General features: G+C 37.6%; 1 protein-coding gene across 4 annotated transcripts in view; it reads right to left on the bottom strand.

Annotated features, from left to right (window-relative positions):
* The window catches only part of Oxsr1 (oxidative stress responsive kinase 1), a 122030-nt gene that overhangs the window by 55619 nt on the left and 42098 nt on the right, over positions 1-24313 (bottom strand). For all 4 annotated transcript variants that reach the window (XM_087216642.1, XM_004835252.4, XM_021259963.2 and 1 more), the window contains exons 4-5: positions 19471-19612; positions 5236-5291 (exon numbers count right to left, since the gene is read on the bottom strand). In XM_087216642.1, coding sequence (XP_087072768.1) covers positions 5236-5291; positions 19471-19612 — 198 coding nt within the window. The remainder of the gene's footprint in view (positions 1-5235; positions 5292-19470; positions 19613-24313) is intronic.

Raw genomic sequence — 24313 nt, 5'->3', positions numbered from 1 at the left:
GTACAAATTCCCTACGATGAGTGTTATCATGTATACCTAAAATGTACCAATAAATGTTTTGCTATTAAAAAAAAAAAAACACAGTAACTATCTCAATGGACAGGAAAGGCAGTCACTATCCTACACCTAAGCAAGAAAATAACGTGATATTTTCTCTTCTTTTTGGTGGAATCATGACTAAATTGAGACACAGCTTAAGAGGTCCCTCACTCATTCTTTTCCACACTCATGCATCATCATCTCACATTCAACTCCTTGCCCCATCCACTCTACATACCACTCTCATATTCATCCTTCCTTCTTTCATCTTCTTTCAATTACCACTCTGACCTGACTCAGCTTAAACAACCCTATAGAACAAAATCAATCCTTTTTAGCTTGTCATTCAAAAAGCTCTCAAGAAGCTGGCCCCCAATCAATTACAATTAGTAACCCAGGGCCGGGGATTTAGCTCAGTGGTGCTGCCGCCTGCCTTGCAAGCACAAGGTCCCTAGTTCAATCCCCGGTAACAACAACAACAAAGAGGAGTAACCCAATCATGTCATAACTCAGCCTTTTTACAGATATATGACATTGGTAAACTCAGTTTATCTCTTTAAAGCCTCAGGATTTTCTCTATACAGATTTTATCTCAAATTACTGAAGCCAAGTCACTGAGAACTGCTTATCTCACCATGATTGCTCCTCCTCTAAGAACAGCTCTGGTCATGTACCTGTGTTCTGTGACCTGGACCCCAAGGCACAACAGATTTGAGCCAGGGTTAGACACTTTAATCCAAGCTAGACCAATCATAGTCTCCTGGAAATCTAAAGTTCAAATGGAAAAATAAGAAAAGTGAGGATCACTAGACCTGAGTAATCCTAGCAGGAGCATCCTGAAGGTCATCAGTACAACCAGGTTCCTACTCATCCTGAGGCTTGCTGTTAGCCTCTTCTTTGATTCTGTGTATTGCCAGTCTATTTCAAAAATTTCTGTTTTGTTAGGTGACAGTTTCAGGTGAAAGAACCCTACCAATTATAGAGAGACTTCTATATACTTTAACCAACAATTTTAATACACCTTATCTTTTTTTTTTTTTTTTTGGTACTGGGGATCGAACTCAGGTCCTTGCTCTTGAGCAGCAGGCAGCGAAACCACTGAGCTAAATCCCCGGCCCAGTACACCTTATCTTGACTCCCCTCTTATTTTATGTCTATTTCAGAACACAAAGCAGTATGTAAAATGGGTCTGTATTTAAAAAAAGGATGAATTATGTACAAACTCAGTGTGAAAGATAATTTTAGTACTGTAAACTTTAAAGTTCTAAATTCAGAAGCCTATGAATTCACTCATCTTAAGCAATCATTTGCTTGTTACTATGTAAAATAGCAAGTCTACACAAAACACATGTTTTAAAAATTAATTTACTGGAACTTCAAGATGTTGTTCCATTCATAAAAACCATAAAAAGTAAACATTTAAAAGTATATTCAAGAAAAAAAAACTACATTCCAGTGAATTCAGCTCTACCACTTGCTAGCTGAACTTGAGCAGCTACTTTCTATTCTTGTTCTACAGTTTCTTCATCAGGTAATAACAATACCTACCCAAATAATGCCATTTTAAAAGATTAAATGAATTATAAATAGAATAGTTTCTATAATATAAAAAGTACTCAGCAACTACTTGGTACGTATACTAATAAAACAAACCTATGCCATAGAATACTTAAATATAATTAAGACTAACCAAATTATGAACAGTGTATCTTTAGATTCAATTATGAGGTTTTAAAAATTTTTTAAAACATACCAAAAGCCTCCAAGTAGCTTTAAAATACCCAGAAATACCTAGAATTTTAAATCTAAAATTTAATGATGATTCAAAATGTTTGGATCTTCAGCCTGTGTATCACTACTTCTTCACAAGTAGGATTTTCAACCCTGAAGACTTGAGTTAAAACATTTAGGTAAAGAATTTAACTGAAAATATCCACTTAACCAAAATATTCTCTTTAAATAACTTCCACAGATACAATACAAAGGAACATGGCGAATTTAACCATAACAGGAACCTGTTGTTTTAAACTGCCAACTAAAGAGTAACTAAAATGTGGGGAAAAAAAATCCTTTTAGCTCCTTTGATAACACAATTTCAATGAAGTACAAAATGGACTTTGGTGCCTACAAGACGGCACAATCAAATGTGATAATCAAAAGAGATACGGTCCGTGCCTTATACAAAGGTTAGGATCAGGTATTTACCATATTCTATCATAAATGCTACAATAAGGTATGAAAAAATTATAACTCTTGATCGCTTCTCAGCCTTTTGGCTAAGATCAAGTGAAAAAATTATAACTCTTGAAACTACATACTCTTATAAGAAAACACAGGGGTTCTGTACCTGTACTAACTCCTCACAATGAATGTGATCATTATTTACTGCAAATGTGTACTAATAAAAATTTCTTAGCTAAAAAAAAAAACACAGGAGAAAAGCTTCACAACACTGGATTTAGTAATGATTTCTTGGACATGACACTGAATCCCAGGCAACAAAAGAAAAAGTAGATAAACTGCACTTCAGAAATTTTTAAAACGTCACTATTAACAAAATGAAAAGCAAGCCATAGTTCAGGAGAAAATACATACAAACCATACATCTGACAGAGACTGACAGACTATATTAAGGAATTCCTACAGTTTAACAACAGAAACAAAGTCCAATTAAAAATGGTAAAAGAACTTAACCGGACATTTCACCAAAGAAAATAAACAAATGGCCAATAAATAAATACAAGACAAGACACTCTACATCACTCACCATTAAGCAATTACAAATCAAAACCATGATGAGATAGATAGTACCTCACACCCATTAGAATGGTTACTATTTTAAAAATAAAATTAGTGTGCCTAGGATGTGGAGAAACTGAAACACCTCTGGATTGATAAGAATATAAAATGGTCCACCTATGGTGCAAAATGGTAGGTCCTCAAAAACTCAAACACAGAATTATCATATGATTCAGCAATTCTACATATAAATATATACACAAAAGAAATGGTAGCACAGACTCCACATGTATGTAAACACTTGTTCACAGAAGTATTGTTGAAAACAAATAAAAGGCAGAGACAACCTAAATGTCCACTGATGAATGGACAGATAAGCAAAAGGTTCTATATACACACAATGAAATCATTATTCAACTTTAAAAATTAAATAATTTCCAACACATGCTACAACATGGATGAACCTTAACAATAGTGTATTAAATAAAACAAGCCAATCACTAAAGAACAAACAAACATTGTATGATCCCACTTACGATGTACTTAGAGTAGTTAAATTCATAAAGGCAAGAAGTAAAATAGTAGTTGTTCCCAGGGAAAGGGGGGGGGGATTGGGAAATTAGTTTTAATAGGTACAGAGTTTTAGTCAAGGAAGAGGAAAAGTTCTGGATAGATGATGGTATGGGTTACACAATATGAATGCACTTGATAGCACAGAACTGTACACCTAAGAATGATTAAAATGGTAAATTTTGTGTTATATTTTATCATAATAAAAAAATTTTTAAATGTAAAAATTAAAGAGACAATGTTGGCTAAAAGCTGGACATGGGTGAGGGGAAGAGAGACAGCAAGATTGTTTCTGAACTGGGCATGGTGGTGTATGCCTACACTCTCAGCATTCAAAAGGCTAAGGCAGGAGGATCACTGGGAAATGGAGGCCAGGCTGGGCTACATAGCCAGTTCAAGGCCAGCTTGAACTACAATAGCGAGACTCTGTCTCAAACACCCCTTCCCCAAATAATAAAAAAAGAGCTTTCCTGAATTCCAGGTTGGTATCGATCATGGGCCATAGTGCCATTCTGGACAAGCATGCCCATGTCCAACCTATAACACTATAATTTTATGATTTATTAATGTTTTTGTATGTAGCTGTAGTTCTATTTATTTTCATCATTATATACTATTCTGGTATACAAATTACCCAATTTATTTATATACTTTTCTAATGAAGGATATTAAGATTGCTTCAACCTCCTAATAATTAGGATTGCTTAAAGGTCAGTTTCTCTAGGCTATGCATATAAGAACCATAGTCTTACAGTATCCACATCTTCAACTTTAATAGTTGTACCATTTTATACTCCCACTATCAGAATGAGATTTTTCTCCCTTGCTTTATATCTACACCAACATTTGGTACTGCCAGATGTTTCTGCCTGGCCAATTAATTGAAAGTGTTATCCCAATGTGCTTTTACTTTGTATTTAATACTATGTTTGTATTTGCACAATATCTTCATTTGGGAAGTGTCTATGCCAGTCTTCTGCCCAGTTTATTGTATGTCTTTTTCCCTTAGCGAGTTCTTTGCACATTCTACATTTAACCTTCTAGCAATTATTTATGCTGCAAATAGCTACTCTGTGGCTTGCACTTTTACCACAGTGATAAGCTATTTAATTTCTTTTTTGATAAACAGAAGTAGCTAATTTTTTTTTTTTTTTGGGTACCAGGGATCGAACTCAGGTCCTTGCACTTGCACTTGCACAGCAGGAGGCGAAACCACTGAGCTAAATCCCTGGCCCCTGAAGTAGCTAATTTTAAAGCAATCACATTTCTCTTGGATCTTTATGTGGCTTGGTTAAAATGTTTCTTTACCTCAAAGACAAGAAGATGTTTGCCTAAATTATCCTCCACGAGTTGAAATAATTTGAGGTTTGAGCGATTATCTTCCTCCTGGTGAACATTTGATTGTTCCAGCAGTCCGGGACCAGGCTAAGGGAGGCAGTGTTTCATCAGAGTAGCCAACTGGGGCAGGCCCTGGCCTCTACTTTATCCCTTAGCTCTGAAACAGCCTGAAGTGCACATCCACTTCTTAGACACCTCTTCCTCACTGACAAATACTCCACTTTTCTCAGCACAAAAGGAGATCTTTATTACCTCTCTACAGTATATTTATTCTTAAACATGGTGAGGATTTTTGATGATTTCTCCTTTAGAGGGAAGTACAGAACACTACCATAGCAGAAGATCCTAATGAGAGTGAGGATTGGACAACTGGAGAGTAATGAGTAAAATGCAGAAAAATGTCTACCAATGGTAGATCAGAAGCAAGGGACAAATAGGAAGGTATCTGGAGAGTGAGAAGTGATATATCAACATACGAGAAAACACTGGTTAAGTAAACGTAAAAGCTAAGTAATGTGGTTCTACTAAATTAAAAAAACTCATCATTACCTGCAATCTGTACTGAGCCATCTTCTCCAAGAAGAATATTTCCAGCTTTTACATCTCTTTAAGGAAAAAAAAAAAAAAAGTTACATGTCAAAATCCAGCTATTCCTTGGAGTAATAGCCCTTCAGCAACTGTTTATTGTATTTACACAGGACTAACATTATTTAAATATTTTATTTTGTATTAAGGAGTTTAGGGCCAATAGTAAAATTTTTCAGTACTCAGCCACTTGTACTACTGTATAATCCAAACAAGGAAAAACCTACAGTAAGGTATAGCTTATATATATATATCTAGAAACCAAGATGGTTAAATATTCTTGATAAATGTAGCTAAAGAATGTGACTTTTATCTACTTTAATCTAATTCTACTTTTTGAAATATTGTATATTGATTTTTTTCTACACTAATTAAACACTAAAAAATACTAGATCATTCTCTCTGGGACCTCAAAGCCCACTCCCCACTACTCAAGTTTTTTAAATGATAGACACACAGTTAAAAATACAAACTATTCTATGCTCACAGCATAAAAATTATTAAAATTATTCAGAACTTACTGTATTTTTAGTGATCTAGAACAATTTACATAATATATTAATACATTCTGGTTATAAAAACTACATCACTAAAAGGATCAAAGTCCCTTTTGGCAACATTCTCAAGTTTCTCTCAAAGGAATCCAAAGAAAATGACAAGAAGTTATTCTCTTTGGACCAGGGTATTAGGAGTTAAGAAAAGGAAGACTTTTTAAACTTTATTTTTTAGAAAAGTTTTAGATTTACATAAAAATTGAGAGGACAGCACAGAGAAGATTCTGTACACTTCACACTCAGTTTCCCCTATTAGTAACATCTTATATGAGTATGATACATTCCCTACAATTAATGTACCAGAATTAATGCATCCTTATTAACTAAAGTTCAGTTTGCTGAGATTTCCTTTTGCTGCCCCAGGACCCCACCCACAACAGCGTGTCACATTTAGATGCCATGCCTCCTTAGGCTTCTCTTGGCTGTGATACTTTCTCAGACTGTCCTTGATTTTGGTAACTATGGCAGTTTTGGGGGATAATGATCAAGTATTTTGGAGAATGCCTCACTAGTGGAGGTTATATGGTGCTTTTCTCATAGAATGCTGCAATGAATTTTGGGGAAAAAATGTTAAAAGTGACATTTTCATCACATTAAATCAAAGGAACATGGCATCAATATAATACAGCTCAGATAAAACTGAGAAGACTAGTTTTTCTTTACTATACATCATTTTGTGTTGCTTGATTTTGTTCCCCATACTGGGGTTTGAATCAAGGGAGTAATGAATGATATCCCCAGCTCTTTTTATTTCTTTATTTTGAGACAAGTTCTTGCTACATTGACCAGGCTGGCCTTGAACTTCTCAACCTCCTCAGCTTCCTAAGTAGGTCAGATTACAGGTATGTGCCACCACACTTGGTCTGTCTGAAGTTTTTTAAGCCAAATACAGACATCTATTCAAATAATGTTTTGTACTAAGCTTTCAATTTTGTAAGTAAAGAGATAGTAATCCATTTTTCAGAGGAGCCTGCACTCTGAGCAACTGATTTTCCTGAGATAATCTGTTTCCCTTTTGAAACCAAAAAATGCAATCTATAGAAGAGCCTCTGAGAGTAAAAGGAGAGGAATAATCAAGGCTCATGGAGAATCAAAAACATCAGGTTGTCCTCACTAACAACAATACAACAGACCTTTCAAAGTAGTAAGGACCTGTAATTAGATACCCGGAAATCAATACAGTTCTGAGTTTAAAAAAAACTTTTTAGGGCCGGGGATTTAGCTCAGTGGTTCCGCCGCCTACCTCACAAGCTCAAGGACCCGAGTTCGATCCTCAGTACCAAAAAATAAAAATAAAATAAACCTTTTAAATCTGTAATAAAGAATATCAAGTAAGTCAGCAGCCTGAACAGCAATGAACAGCAAGAATAGTGAGTTTTGTTGTTCACTGCTTACTGTCATTTCTCCCATGACACGGCTGTCCCAAAGTTACACATTCCTCCTAAACTTAACAGGAATATTACAGACATGCTTGGCTTTCTAATCAGTACAGGACAGAAGGTTCTTCTCATAACGCTTTTATTACTCACCAATAGGCATGGTTTATGGAAAACTTGTAAAACCACCAAGAGAAACAGTGAATTAAAATCAAAGCTGGAAATATACTACATTTAGGCCTCTTAAAATACCCAACATGTCTGTTAGAGCTAACTTTTTTTTTTTGGTACCGGGGATTGAACTCAGGTCCCTGAGCTTGTGCAGCAGGCGGCGAAACCACTGAGCTAAATCCCCAGCCCAGAGCTAACTTTTTTAATGAGAAAAATATTTGGGTTGGTACACAGAGAAAAGCCTAATTTAGAGACATGCTCATCTTAATCAAAATCTCTAAAGCCCAAAGGATCGGGAAAAATAGTAGAAATGGAGGAAGGTATTTAACCTGATCTACCAGGTTAATACACAAATCTACCTCCAGTAACAATTGGACCTTAAATACATGGAGTAGCAAAACCTACTAAAACTGCTTCTCTCTACTTCCCAATACAACTTTCTCCCAAAGCGGCTTAGGTACCAATGTATTTCACAGGTGGTCACAGCTAAAGACTAAGTAGTAGTTCTCAGACTTGGCTACACATTAGAATCACCTGGGAAATCGCTTCTCAGCCTTCTGGCCAAGATCAAGTGTAGAATCACCTGGGCAGCCTTTAAAAGTCCCAAAGCCAAGGCTTTATTCCAGAGCAATTACATGATTTTCTGGCAGGGAACCCAGGAAGCAATACTATTTAAAGCTTCTCAGATGATTCCAATATGTATCAAAGGCTAAGTGTATGAAAGCATAAGAATTCCCGTCCCAAGCAATAAGGCAAACTGTGCATGGAAAACAGACTATCATCACCACCTGAGCCAAAACACACCCTTCCCTACTGCAAACACAAAGAGATGCTGGATAAATTAGGAGAAAAAAATTAACCATACTGCTGGACATGAAATAAAAGGGAATCCTCAAGATTCAGAAATGAAAGAGACACCTAACAAGCAGAAAAGTAACTCCTGGGAGAGAGAACAGAGATACTGCCCAAATGGGCAGAGGTCTCAGGTTTTCAAATCTACACCTAAACAGAAAACACAGCACAGGTTAGCTAAGGCTGGAAACTAGAACTGCAACATTTTATAAAGCCAGGACCCTAGGAATATTGAATCATAATACTTAAAAGTAAGCTAGTACAGCTATACTGAAGTTAGACCTAATTGTCTTGAATGCAAACGCATTTTTAGGAATAAAAAACGTCATTATGTATAACAAAAGGAATAACTTCAATTCCAGAGTATTGTTGTTTAAAGGGGTCATTAGGGCTGTAGAGTCCCAAAGATAAAAACTGCATCCGTATCCCAAAGGTAAAAGTGACTCCCAAAGGTACAACTGTCACAGCTTACTGGAAAGCTTCCAATACAGCCTGACACTTTGGTCCTCTCAAAGGATGCTAATTTGTAGATTAGCTGACATGAAAGACCAAGGTACAATGAATGCACAAGGTACAATGAATTCTGTCTCTAATAACCAATGAGTCCATAGGATGCATTTTTAGACCACCTTTTTTGGTGGTAGTGGTGAAAATGACTTTTCCTCACCTCCCAGAGTGACTGAGCCTAGTTGCATAAAAATTCAAGGGATTACAACTAAAAGATCTTCCTGCATTAGACTTCACTTAAGAATTCTCGAGAAATAAGAGGAACACCACCCAACAAGTAGGAGCGCGGAGGAAAGCAAGAAAAGAAACCAACCCACCCACTCAAAAAAAAAAACAAAAAGAATTCTCTAGGGTTGGTTGGGGCTGGGGATTTAGCTCAGTGGTTCCGCCGCCTGTCTTGCAAGCGCAAGGACCCGAGTTTGATCCCCGGTACCAAAAAAAAAAAAAAATTCTCTAGGGAAATCCAAAGACAACATGGGGAGACAAAAATCTTGAAAGAAACTAGAGAAATACCACACCCACTGAGCAACAAATAATTACCTCCAGCTTCTCAAGAAACCATGCAAGAGGGCCAAGTATTTAGCTCAGTGGCACTGTGCCTGCCTAGCAAGCACAAGGTCCTGAGTTTGATCCCTAATACCAAAAAAAAAAAAAAAAGAAAAAGAAAGAAACCACGCAAGCAAGAGGGTGGTGTGAAACATTCAAAGTGTTGAAAGAAAAAACCAATATACACTAGCAAAATGATCCTTCAGAAGTAAAGGAGATTGTGTACATATCCCACAGTTTGGCTACCCTCCTGTTAATGAGCTTTTAGCTAGTATTATGAAAAAAGTACTGTGTACAAAAAAGAAAAAAGTGGAGAAATACAGACTTTCTCAGACAAAAATTAAGGAAATTTGCAGTCAGATCTGCTTTGCAAGCAATGTTAAAAGAAGTTCTTCAGAGAAAGAAAAATGTAGATCTGAGGGCTGGGGGATTTAGCTCAGTGGTTTGCGCGAGCGCAAGGACCCGAGTACGATCCCAAGGTCCCAAGGACCAAAAAAAAAAAAAGAAAAATGTAGATCTGAAACTCAGACATAAAAAGCATTAGAGAAGGAATGAAGTTAATTCCTATCAGTCCCAAAGAAATTCAGATTGATTTACATGACTGTACTATCTACTTTCCTAATGCATCAGCTTTCATTTAACTAAATGACCATCAACCCTTTTAAAAGTTACCTAAGGAGGGGGTGGGGGATTTAGCTCAGTGGTGCCACACCTGCCTCAAAAGCTCAAGCTCATGAGTTCAATCCCTAGTAGGGGGGTGGGGGTGGGTGTTACCCAAGGGGGGAAATGGCAGAGACCTCACCAGGCCCCCAACTCCACCGGCCAGGGTCCATTCCGGCCCCACAGTGCACATGAGAGGCCTGGTTTGCAGGGTGCCCCCAGATGCCAAGTGCCCTGAAGAAGAATGCGTGTCCTCCTGCCCAAGGAGCTGTCAGAGAAGCCGAGCCTGTGTGGCTCCCTGATGTTCTGAAGGTGGTTGTCAGGATGAGTCTGGCCTGGGCCTGGGCTGAGTCCAACCCGAGGAGGTACCTACTGCAGTCTGCCATCTGCCATGCCCCTGGTGCCCAATGTGTACGAGTGGCTGCTGCTAATGAGACTAACACCTGGCAGTCAGTGTGACTTCATGTCTGGCTTCACAGCTCTACAGAAGGCCAAGAGTGGCAATCTCGAGATGACACTGCAGCTGGTGGAGGTCACACAGCACAGGAACACACTGGTTGACACAAATGCACATTCATATGGTGGCTACACCGCTGCACCTGCCAGCTGTGCATGGTCACAAGAATGCCAAGGTGCCACACTGGTAATGCGCTTGAGTGGCCTGGCTCCTGTAAGCGCTGTGCCACCTACTTGGTGACCCCAGCCTGCAAGGTGTTAGGAAGCCAGACAGGATCAGCAGTGGGACTGGGAGCCTTGCAGCCCAGTACTGGTGCAGGTATAGAACTGATGCAACGTTCCTGAGTGTCCTGCCCAACTACCTGATGCTCGAGGACCGGGCTGGCAACTTAAAGAAGTCAAGCTCCTTCAGCAAGAATGGTTATTGGTAAAAACACCAAGATCCATGGTGGCCTGTCAAATGTCAGCCTTCTCAGAAATCTCCCATCCACTCACCCTAGGGACTTTAGCTGGCTTAATACCCAGTCTGCCCCTACAAACAAAAGGCCTTGGGGTATGGTCTCTTTGTATCTAACTGGGCCTGCCCAATATAGTCTAATCCTGTGGAATACTTGCAGCCCTATCTTATTTCCAACTTTATCCGCTGCAGCTTGTTTTAACAGGGTAGGCCTGATCCTCTGAAACTTTTATCTGTCTCCAGAGATGGAATTCTAGATCTCAGTGAGAGGTTTCTATGAAGAAACTCAGCAGTCAGGCCTGAACTCTGGAGAAGGCTTGAAATTTAGGGTCAAGGGTTAAGGGGCAGTAGCTGGTCCAGTCCCTGAACGCATTAACCAGGTCCCTCTTTGTCTACACACTCCCAAGCCAGAATTAGAACAAGAGTCTCTGAAATATCCCAGAACATTAGGTTGTCAACTGCAAAATATGTGGTAGTTTTGTAATCTGATGTTTTTATTGTTTTTAAATCGAAATGAGGTAAAACAACTTTCATAATAACCTTCTAAAATTATATTTTTCCATTTTTTGGCAAAATGCTCAGTTATTTTCAATCTTGCTTGATATTTTGGAATCAATAAAAAACAAACGATCAAGATATAAAGAAAATGAGGTCTTGAGGAACAAAAGTTTTAAAACTTTACCTCAGTTTAGGCAATCAAGATTCTGGAGTCTCAGCCAGGGATTTAGCTCAGTGGTTTCGCCACCCGCTGTGCAAGCACAAAGACCTGAGTTCGATCTCCAGTACCAAAAAAAAGATTCTGGAGTCTTGAACACAACAAAACAGCCATTGTCAATCTCATTTATGTAACTAATTTCAATTGTACTGTGAATGCCATTAGGAAACAAGTGCATCTTGGGAGTGAAAGTGATTTAACAGAGAAGAGATATTTTGGCAAATATTTTTAAACTATGGTGAAATGTAAATGTGTTTAGTATGAATCTTTTTAAAATTATAATTTATTTATGACTTGTACCTTTGACCCATGTTTCTGAATCCAAGGTTTTCATATTTGACTGAGCCTTTCTGTACAATATTCAAAGAAAAAATACCATAGCAGTAAACAAGAAAAATAACTGATTAAATAGTAATTGGTACAATTAGAGAGCAACTCTTTTATGAAAGTTCTAAACAAAGTACATGATAATACATTTTTTTAAAAAACCATTTGAAAGCAGACAACTTATTCTACAATAGCAAATGCAGTATGTTTGTTCAGTGACCTCGGATGGGTGGCTTAACATCTCTGGACTGTTGTTCCTGTCTATAAATTAAGAAGGCTTGGAGAAATTGCCAAGATTTCCCAGGTTTGGCATGGTTTATTTATAATGGCACATTTATGTTTTAAAGATGTGGAATATTATGTATTCAACCAAATTTTTCATATCATATCATGATAATTTTCTGCTTTTATAAATTATGTTTGTACGTTATTACCTAAGAGGCTATCATTTTAAAAACATAGTGGCACACAATTATATTCCCATCACTCTGGGAGGCTGAGGTGGGAAGATCACAAGTTTGAGGATAGGCTTGTGGCACCTTAGTGAGACCCTGTCTCAAAAAAGTTAAAAAATGACCTGGATATGTAGCTTGATGCTAAGGCTCTGGGTTCAATTAGGGAGGGGGGGAGGGGTCATTGCTAAAAATGTCTTTGAAATTCCCATTCAAAATTATCTGCAAAGTCAACTTATAAACTACTGAAAAACTTTTCTTTATAGGCCCATTTTTGTAAGCTTGAGCAAATTCTCTAATTTAATGAAGCGAATTTTCTTCATTTGCAAAGTGCAATTAAATAAGAGCAATATACTACCCATATATGTGACAATATATAAATTTTCTTATTTATAATTTTAAGAATACAGGATATAAATATAAAAATCTTTAGAGATTCTCTTTATAAACTTGTTTAGCTAGAACAAAAATGCATTTATTTTTAAGATAATCTCAAGGCAAGAACAGGCACAGGGAAGAGTGGTTCTTGCAACTACAACTCAGTGAAAACAGTAAATCTTCTCTCCTTTAAAAAAAAAAAAAAAAAAAAATCAACCTTGAAGCTGGACAAATTTGACCAAAAAACCATCTCAGAAACCTGAGAAGCATTCATGCTTGAAAAACTGTCTTACTTCAGATAAGAACACAGGCGCGAAAATAAAAATAAAATAAAATAAAAAAAGAACACTGAGACACTGCCTCAGCATGCATGGCAGCTCTGCTACGGAAACAGACCACGAAGGCTAGCAGTTTCTCCACCAGAGTTGAGAGGCTCTGCTGATCAGAAGTGGTGGGCCAAGCCGACATCCAGTGTCACTGTCAGAGGAAGTGACTTTTTAAAGGGTGGCCAGCAGGAAAGGATAAGCAGTGGCTCTACAAGACAACCTACAATGTGGGGAAAATTTTTACCAGCTGTTCCTCAGACAAAGGGCTACTATCTAGAATATATAAAGAGCTTAAAAAAATCAGATACCCAAATATAAAGACCCAATTCAAAAATGGGCATCTGAAATGAACAGACATTTCTCAGGCAAAGAAGTAAAAGCAAATAAACATAAGATGCAGATGAAAACAACAGTGAGATTCCACCTCACTCCAGAAAGAATGGCTGCTCTCAAGAAATCAACCAAAAACAAATGCTGGTGGGGCTGTGGGGAAAGAGGAACCCTGCTCCACTGCTGGTGGGAGTATAGACTGGTGCAACCACTATGGAAATCAGTATGGAGATACCTCAAAGAACTAGGACTGGAAGTCCCATTTGACCCAGCTATCCCCCTGGTGGGTATCCTCCCCAAAGAATTAAAAGAATCATGGGCCGGGGATTTAGCTCAGTGGTTTCGCCACCTGCTGCGCAAGCACAAGGACCCGAGTTCGATCCCCAGTACCAAAGAAAAAAAGAATCATACCACAGTGATATATGTGCACCCATGTTCACAGCAGCAGTCTGTAATAGCTAAAGCTTGGAAACAGCTCAAATGCCCATCAACTGGAGACTGGATAAAGAAAATGTGGTTTTTTTTATAAAATGGAGTACTACTCAGCCATAAAAAAGAGAATTAGAGACATTTATAGGTAAATGGATGCACATTGAGGCGATACTCTTAAGTGAAATAAATAGGACACACGTGTAAATACACATGTGTGAGAAACTGAAAATGTAAATAAGGACTAAAAGGTATAATAGATAATGTGAAATAGGAAAAGGGGCCAAGGGGAAGGGGAAGTGGGAGGGGGAGGAGAAAGGAAAGAAGGGAATGGAATTAATATGAGAAAATGAAAAAATGGAAACAAAGTCTTGTTAAATAGGGAGGGATGGAGGGGTTGAAGGGAGGGCAGGGGAAGGGGGAAAAAACAAGAACCAAGAGAGCTTATGCAAAGGTGCAAATTTCCAATGATGCATCTCATTGTATTATATACCTAACGTGTACCAATAAAATAAAATTGTAAAAAAGGAAAAAATGTTCAACATCACTGGTCATTCAAGAGATGCAGATGAAAACAACGCTAAGATTTCACCTCACATCAGAAAGAATGGCTGTTATCATGAAGTCAACCAATAACAAATGCTGGCTGGGGTGTGGGGAGAAAGGAACCCTTCTCCATTGTTGGTGGGAGTGCAGACTGGTGCAACCACTGTGGAAATCAGTATGGAGATACCTCAAAGAACTAGGATTGGACGTCCCATTTGACCCAGCTATATTCCTCTACTAGGTATTTTCCCAAAAGAATTAAAAGAATCACACAATGATACATGTACACCCATGTTTATAGTGGCACAATTTGTAATAGCTAAAACTTGGAAACAGCTCAATTGCCTATCAATTGGAGACTGCAAAGATGTAGTTGTTTTTTAAAATGGAGTACTACTCAGCTATAAAGAATGAGAAACTGGAGACATCTGTAGCTAAGTGGATGCACACTGAGGCTATACTCTTAAGTGAAATAAATAGGACACACATGTGTAAATACCGAATAGTTTCTCTGGTGTGAAAAACTATAAGTGTAAACAAGAATCAAAATGTATAATTGATATTGTGAACTAGGAAGAAAATGTCTAATGGAGTAGGGGAAGTGGGAGGGGTAGGAGAAAGGAAAGAAGGGAAAAGAAAAAATATAAGGAAAAGAAAAACATGGAAACAATGTCTTTGCAAATAGGGAAGGGTGGGCAGGGGAATGGGGAAAAAATAAGAACCACGATACATCATGTAAAGGTACAAGATCCCAATGACAAATATAACTGTATTGTATACCTAAAATGTACCAATAAGCTTAATGGAGAAAAAAAAAAACAGTAGCTCTACAGCCTGTGGCTACAGTCCAAACAGAGATAAAGATATGTATGTACACCCCAAAGGAAAAGAGATCTCTGAGATTCATATTTCTGGCCAACCCTAACAATGTGCATAAGAGCACAAGAGATTTAAAAGAACCTGGGAAAAACTATAACCCAGGCAAACAGGAAAACAGAACTTTGAACATGCCCATTCCTAAACCCACAGAAAGATGCACCAGTAAAGCACAAAAGACTTGCTGGCTCTTGATATTTGAACATAACCTCTACCCATCCACTGGCTGACTAGTAAGATGAACACAGGGTAATCCTAAGAAACCAGATTTTATGTGGGTTTTTTAATAAAATAGAGTACTACTCAGCCATAAAAAATGAGAAATTAGAGACATAGCTAAATGGATGCACATTGAGGTGATACTCTTAAGTGAAATAAATAGGACACACATGTATAAATACTGAATAGCTTCTCTAGTGTGAGAAACTTAAAGTGTAAATAAGGACTAAAAGTTATAATAGATAATGTGAAATAGGAAGAAAAGGGGCAAAGGGGAAGGGGAAGGGGAGGGGGAGGGGAAAGGAAAGAAAGGAATGGAATTAATATGAGAAAATGAAAAAATGGAAACAAAAGCCTTGTTAAATAGGGAGGGATGGTGGGGTTGAAGGGAAGGCAGGGGAAGGGGGCAAAAACAAGAACCAAGCGAGATTAGGTAAAGGTGTAAATTTCCAATGATAAATGTCATTCATTATACTATATACCTAAAACATACCAAAAAATAAACTTTTTTTTAAAAACAGACTTTTAAAATAAGAAGAATTTAAACAACAACATCCCAGCACTCTTGGAGGCTGAGACAGGAGGATGGCAAGTTAAAGCTTTGCCTGGGCAACTTTCGGAGACTCTTATCCCAAAATGAAAAATAAAAAAGAGGGCAGCGTGACGCCATGGGGTTCAATTCCCCAAACTGAACCACCAAAAATAACAATAATTTTTTAAAAGGAGGATGAAAGTAAATAAGAATCCAATGATAAAATCAAAGGCAAAATATACTATAGGGGTACAGAAAGAAGCGTATTACCAACAAAAGAACCAACAGAAATCTCTGATAAAAAAGAAAGATTTAAACAATTTTCCCAAAGGATCTCAATTGTTTTACAAATGGACCTGGCCAGGGATTTAGCTCAGTGGTTCCACTGCCTGCCTCGCAAGGACAAGGTCCTAAGTTCGATCCCCGGTACCAAAAACATAAAATAAAAATAAATAAAAACAAAAATGGACCTGATAATATACAAGACCTTCTTTTGTAACTGTTTCCAATCTTTTTCTCTGAGACTTGAATTCAGTATAATTTAAATATTTATCAAGGCAATGAGTGGCATTTATATTTAGTGACCTTATTCTTGAATTTATTTTTTGTTAAAGTAGCTTTTATTTCTATTTTTGCAGTTCATATAATATGAATAAATCAGTTTGTACCAGTAGATAGTGTTACTAAATCAGTATGTAAAAATCCTTAAGCCTCTAGCATTCATCCACATGAACTTGTGCTACTGTTTGCTCTAATTTCTTCAGGCTCTTTTAATTTCAGTGGAGTATAATTTCATTTTGAAACAATGTAAATGATGATGTGAAACATAAAGATAAGAGTTACTGCCTAAAAGGATGGAGCAGCTTATCCATGAGAATAGTAATTACTATGTTTTGCTCTGAGCAAGATAGAAATGATACAGAAGTAGAAAAGTTCTTTCAAAAATGAAGTATCTTTTATATAAATGTCTAATGTATATTATAAAATTTGTACCCTAATTCCATTCCTTCTATTCTACAAATGTATTAAACACTGTTTTTTCTCTCTAGGTCAGTCCCTTCAGATTTCTGCAACCTGGTGCTGCCATACTCTCTCCCTCTCTGGCCGCCATCATTCAGTTTGCCAGCTGTTTGTTACCAGCTCTCCCAATCATCCTGCCATCATCTTAAGAAATTCCAACAAGTGCACGGATAATCAGGCAGTATCCTGCCTCTCAGTTCACTTATGCTACCTCTAGAAAGACCTCCTCCTCCACTCCACCTTGGTCATCTACTTCTTCAGTTTTTTATCTTGTTATCGTAACTGACTCAAATGCAGGTTTACGGATTCAAACATCCCACGCTCTAAGCATAACCTATCTTTCTAGGTGACTACCCAACCACTCTACTATGAATACTCTGATGTGTACATGTAAGTGCATCTCTAATCCACTGACCCATCTTGATTTTCCACCAGCCCTATTTTGTTTTCCAGGTTTTAATCACACTCCAACAGCCTATTTCTTGCTCCTTTCTTCTACAAGTTACCTCCAAGCAGCCCATAAACTAAGGGAAGGTCATTTTTAATTATATAAAAAGCTCATGATAATAAGAGAAGCAATGAAACCCCAACAGAAAAATAAGCACACATTTCATAAGAGGAAACACCAATTACTCCATATGTTCAACCTCACTACTGATCCAATATATCGAAATTAATCTATAAAATTAGCAAACTGAAAATTTTAATAAGCAAGGCTAACAAGGGTTCAATGAATCTACCATTCTTATACACTACTGACATAAACCTGTACATTTCTGAAAAGCAATCTGGCAATATCACTTGAGATAAAATGTGTTTTCCCTTTTCACTTGTCTTTTAACAAGATACATTTTAATACTTAATCATAAGCTGATGGTTGAATATGGAATGTTAAGTTTTGATGATATTTATGTTTCAGCATGTATGTCTATTGGCAAGTTTTAATGGAATGAAAGAATCTCATGTCTTTTTATAGATAGCTAGATTTAAAAAATAATAAAAATTCAGAGGAAAATGTCCATTATGGAGTTGAGACAATATAAAAACAAGATACTCAGAAAATGGTTCCACATACTGTACAACAACCTGTCATAATACACTCAAAATAGGAACTCAAATGAAAAATTAAAGTGAAATTGTGGCACTATCCTACAATCTCAGGAATTAGCTCCAGGAGCTAGTTCCAGTCCTGAACAAAATGGTACAGGTTTACTTTTCCCTGCTCTTTCCCTTTAAATTCAACTAAAATTCCCAGAAGTATTTCAGCAATCACAAAAGAACTTGAAAGGTAGAGAGAGAGAGGCAGAATGGCAAGACGCCTCAGGACTTAAAAAGCAATACACCACTAAGTTTCCTGAGCATTTTAAAAAATCTTCTAGACTGCACACTAAAAGGTCCTGAAACTCAGAACCATCAACAAATAGAGGTCCAGGCCAGGGATTTAGCTCAGTGGTGGCGCCGCCTGCCTTGCAAGCGCAAGGTCCTGAGTTCGATCACCAGTACCCTCCACCTCAAAAAAACAAAAAACAAATAGAGGTCAAAAAGCCCTAAGTTTGTTTTCTCTGATCAAAGGAACAGTACAGGGCTAGTAACAGGGTCCTAGAAGGAGGCCCATTCTGGATCACATAGTTGTAATAGCTGGGAGCCCGCCACGCCAGAACCAGAGTTGCCAATGAAGACCAGATGGGGAAATTTCATCCCCTGCCCTACACACCAAATGTAGCAGGTAGGCCCAAACCACCACGCCAGTCACATCTCACAGCCTTTCACTCAGAAAGGCAACTCACACTCAGTGTCAGACTTCTGGCCCTCCATCCAATAGCCAAAGATAACACAGGCTCAGTGTATCCCACATCCCCAGCCAGAAGGAAAGAGTGGCCCCAGGGAAGAGACATTTTCAGAGGCCACATCGACCCAGACTGAGTCAGAATCCCATGTGCAGCAGCCAGCAGCCCACATGAGGGCCTGGAACAGTCCTCAACACACTGTTGTCCCAAGCACCACCATCCATCTCTTATCTTCTATCTAGCAGTTGCCTCAGGCCCAGCCTATATTATTTACTAAAAAAAAAAAACAGGTTATCTTACAAAGAGCTTTTAATAATTTGGGAAAATATGAAGATACTGTGTAAGATTTACTTAAAAAGTAAACTAAGAAAAATAACAAAATTATATACACAATATTATCTTAGGTATTTCTCAAGCACATAAAAAATTCCATTTTCCTTTATCAAAGCAATTGTCCCCTGGTAAGAAATTAATTGTTCTTGTTTTTGCATTTTCCAATTTTATTAAAGTATTTGTCACTTTCTTAATACTAGCTTTATATTTAAAACTCCAACCACAATGTACTTAAACTAGTGATACAAAACCATGATAACACTCAGAGAGATTACAATGAATTCTGTGGCTTCGATGAGATATTACTATCACCATGCTTATCCAAAATAAAAGTGATCTCTTTCACGTACCTATGGATCTGCCCATTTTTATGCAGGTATTCCAGGCCTTCTAATACTTCTCGGAGTATTGTAGCAATGGCAGGTTCATCTAGTACTCCATTTTTGTGTTCTCCCTTTGCCACAATATGCTTAATAATATCTAGAACAGAACCTGAAAACAGAAAACACAGTTCACTAAAAAATGTTAGCTCATTCAATATAATTCAGATCCATTCTGAAATCAAGACATGCAAATCTTTCCTTAAAATTGTGTAGGAAAAGAAAAAATAACAAATGGAAATACAGAAGCTTAAAAGTAGTAATTTATTCTTAATTCCTATCTAAAACAGAAACTAACATTCCAATGGTATGTTAGACCAGCAACTCCTTTAGATTTCTAATGAGAATTTAAACGTAACGGAGGATTTTTAACCACTTCTGAAGAATCCGTAAGAGAACCACATCCATCGATAACACTCTGGTGTAAGGTATCACAAATTACTGTAGGGTTCCAAGCCCAGATTATATAGTATGCAGTGTTGTATAATTAAAGATTAAAAAACCCAGTTGAACTGCAGGTCAAATCAGGGAAGAAACAGCTGGAAGGATCACATTTGTATACAAACTAACTTAAGGGCTAAAATTTTCAGGTTAATAAGCTATAGATATAAAACAGGTAAGGCAAAGACCAATGTGAAAAGAATAGTAATGGCAGTTTTCTTTTAAATAACACCTCAGAAGTCTTCTCAGTCCTATTCTCCCCAGAATAGAAAATAATGCTCCTATTAAAGGAGGAGGCTGGGGATTTAGCTCAGTGGCACCGTGCCTGCCTCACAAGCACAATGTCCTGAGTTCAATCCCTGGTACCACAAAAAAAAAAAAAAAAAAAAAAAAGAGGGAATAGAGAGGAAATGGCACCAATAAATAATTAAAACCACAGGGCCGAAGGGCCAGGGATTTAGCTCAGTGGTTCTGCCACCTGCTTTGCAAGCACAAGGACCCGAGTTCGATCCCTGGCACCAAAAAAAAAAAAAAAAAAAAACAAAACCAGTGGTTCCAGCGCCTGCCTCACAAGCACAAGGGCCCAAGTTCAATCCCCAGTACCAAAAAACAAAAACAAAAACCACAAAATACTGACTACCAAAACTGATTATTACAATAAAAGAAAAGCCTGGCTGAGACTGATATAATTTCTGGCAATATACTGGCCCACAAAGATCAAAGAACCAAACACAATGTCCAGAAACTATGCCAAAGTCTGAAACACAACATGGACTATACTGAAAAAAACTCCAATATCCATTTCTTCACAGAAGGCCCCAATGATCAAGACTAAGACAACCATAACCACCACTTAGTCCTCTTAAAAATTTACCCTACTGGATGCTTTTACTTCACTCAAAAAAGAAAAAATATAATTCTAAAGAAGTGATCTACGTGGAATCCTCAAAACCTCAGAGAATAGCTCAGTGGCTATGTGCCTTGGGTTCAATCCCCTGCACCAAAACAAAAACACACAGAAGACTGAATACAAGTTTATTTTAACTCCCACTTAAAAAGTCAGTAACTTATTAAATTTGATTTCTAAAAAAACAGACCTAGAATAAGAACAGAAAACAAGAAAGAGATAAACCAGAGATGGCAACAATGAAGAAAGTAGAAAAAGTGACTAAGCAGAGAGGAGAAATCTGAACTTTAGTGCTTCCGGAGTTGTGCCCTTTAAAAAAAAGTGCTAACTGTCTTGCGCTCCAGAAAGGCTAAGATCCCCACAAAAGTACCACATAAGGAGAAGGGGGGACTAGAAGAAAGAGTGGGAGTTCAGATGACAGAGTATAAATCCCCCCTCACCCTACCTTCTACAAGCCAGTCCACCACCACTCCCCGCCACCAGCTGGAGACCCTTTATTCTTTAGACAAGAAAGCAGGAAGCTCCATATTCCAGTCAGCACTCCCTAGCACATCATTATATTACTAGTTCTTCTTGCTGGGATTCACAAGCTATTGATCTGGAAGGAGAGGCCTACAAAGAAGTTTGTTTCGCTTAATCAATCACACATAAACTCCTGAAGCCAAGTAACTATACCAATGAGCCACAAATTTTATTCTTCTGAGAAATCCAGCTTATGTAAAGTCTGCTTAGTAAGATACATGCATAAACACTGATCAAGTTCTATGCTTGTAACTTCAACAATATCTAAAATAAGGAATTTTGCAAAGGAAAAATTTCCTAATGCAAATCAAAAATTAGTAGAATGTATTCATTTAACAATTAAGCCCTATTATATTGAAGATCTAGAACTGGGTCACACAGACTATGACAAGATATATATGACATGGTTGATGATTTTAAGGGAACTCCCAGGCTGATAGATGAAAAAATGGAACAACAAAGACCTTAGTTAGGGCACATAAAAATTGTTAGACCTGTATTTTGAAAGAGTTTGAAATAGAAGTTCCTTTTCAAAATTTTATAAATTTTCACTGATTTCACATCATCTAATAATCAAAGCTGAAGTTAAAGCAACCCCAGTCTAGGTATAGAACTCACAACTGAACAAGGCTTAAGAAACACTCTTCCTCAGCACAACTATCTCTTTTCAGTCTCAGTCACAATAATATGACTTTTACAGGTGGCAGACCCTCATCTTTAACTAATTAGACACCATTTCTGAAGGTCTCTTGCTTATCCATTTGATTTTTCTCAGCATCATGTAGCATCTAACTCAATGATGGTGCTGGCAATCTCCTCTCTTCAAACATCAAAATTACATGGAGTTTTTCACATCAACTAAGAGAAAGTTGAAGGTAAAACATGCTAAGCAAAAGAAGACTGCAGATAATTACTGGATGACTCAATACCATATGAAAAGTATGAAAGGGCTGGGGATTTAGCTCAGTGGTTTCGTTGCCTGCTGCACAAGTGCAAGGACCCGATTTTGATCTCCGGTACCAAAAAAAAAAAAGAAAAGTATGAAAACCATAATGATTATAACAGCACATAAAGTATTATGGCTTCAGGCACAATCTGGAAGAAATATTTGCTGGAATAATCAGTTCTTGAACTTTTAACACAGGAAGAAATTACTTGGCAAGCTAGTAAAAAATGAAGACTTTCAGACCCTACAGATCATCATTCAAGAGATCTGAGCCCGGGGATTTAGCTCAGTGGTTCCACCGCCTGCCTCACAAGCACAAGGTCCCGAGTTTGATCCCCAGTACCACCCCCGCCAAAAAAAGAGATCTGAGCCCAAGAAGTTACACTTTAAAAGACATCTTAACAATCTACACTACTTTGATGAAAGCTGTCCATTAAAATCTGAGCATTTCTCATAATAAAAGTAAATCAAATAATGGAAAACAAGGGAATTTAGCACAAATTTTGTAACAAAGAAAAAATTTAAAATATAGATCATCTACCCATAAAAAGTCTCCTCTGTGTCTTCATAGCCTGTGGCACTGGTTTAAAAAGCAATGCAAAAAGCCAGGTATCATGACATATACCTTTAATCCCAGCACATTGGAGGCTGAGGCAGGAGAACTGGCACAAGTTCAAGGCCAGCCTAGACTACACAGTGAAATCCTGTCTTAAAAAGAACCCCCAAAAAAGCAATGCAGGGCCGGGGATTTAGCTCAGTGGTTTTGCTGCCTGCTGCGCAAGCACAAGGACCCGAGTTCGATCCCCGGTACCAAAAAAAAAAAAAAAGCAATGCAAAATATTTTAACTGTCCAAGAAAATTATTACTGAATATCAAAATAACTTTGACAAAGTAGCTAGCTTAAGATACTTATTTAATGCAAATCACAGCTCAATCAAATCAATTAGTGAATATGCTAATTTCCTCCATTTCCTTTTATGAAAAGACACTCTGAATACAAAATCAGCTCATTCAATTTAGTTATTAGCATTATGAGGCAGATCTAAAATGTTCCCCAAAGTCTCAAGTGTTCAGCCACAGGGCTTTAGGAAAGCACTTAGATCATGAGGGCTCTAACTTGAATGGTGGATTAATCCATTGATGAGATCATAATTTCATGGCATTATCGGGACTTGACAGAATCAGGAGGCAAGGCCTACCTAAAGTGAGTGGATCACAGAGGATTAACTGGGGGATTAACTCTGGTTCTAGGACCCTTCCTCTCTGGCTTTTCCCTTTTCTTGCTTCTGACTGTCATGAGTGAGGTAAGCAGCTTTACTCCAACACACCTGTCAGCCACAATGTTTCTGCCTTGCACTGACCTAAAGCAATGGAGCCAGCTGACCATGGACTAAAACCTCAGAAACCATGAGATAAAATATATCTTTCCTCCTTTAAGTGGTTGTTTTTAGGTTATTTGGTCACAGCAAGGAAGACCTGACTAAAACAGCTAATATTAAAAAAAAAGTTTTTTTTAAATTTAAAAAATAGCTAATATTTTTATCTCTTAGAGGATAACAAAGTAGAAAATATCCCTAAACAACAAAATAGCTCACTGTCTAGGCCAGTGCATGTAATTAAAGTTCTACACTTCTATACTTAATCCTTTTAGTACTACTGATCCTTCTTTCTCTTCTCAGAAGTTTTAATTACTTGGGTTTCTTAAAAAATTGAACACTGCAGCTAATAAATTATATGCATAGCTATTTAGACCAAAAGTACTTCTAATTTCTAAAGGTTTATTATTGTTCTTGTTTTATTTTTTTTTTCCCAGTACCAGGAATTGAACTCTGGATTTTGTGCTTTGCCAGGCAGGCGTGGCCCGACTAAGCTAAATCCCCAGTCTAAAGGTTTATTATTAGAGTACTAGTAAATCCCAACACTCACCATCAGAGGCTGAGGGGGTGGGTTTCGGGGGGTTTTTTGTTTTGTAGTACTTCACACTGAGCTACATCCCC

Source organism: Heterocephalus glaber, unplaced genomic scaffold, assembly GCF_053883595.1.
Source record: "Heterocephalus glaber isolate CG9 unplaced genomic scaffold, H.glaber_assembly_v1.0 deba00000122, whole genome shotgun sequence".
NCBI lineage: Eukaryota > Metazoa > Chordata > Mammalia > Rodentia > Bathyergidae > Heterocephalus > Heterocephalus glaber.
The sequence above is the reverse complement of the archived record's forward strand: the minus strand, read 5'-3'. Positions and strand labels throughout refer to the sequence as shown.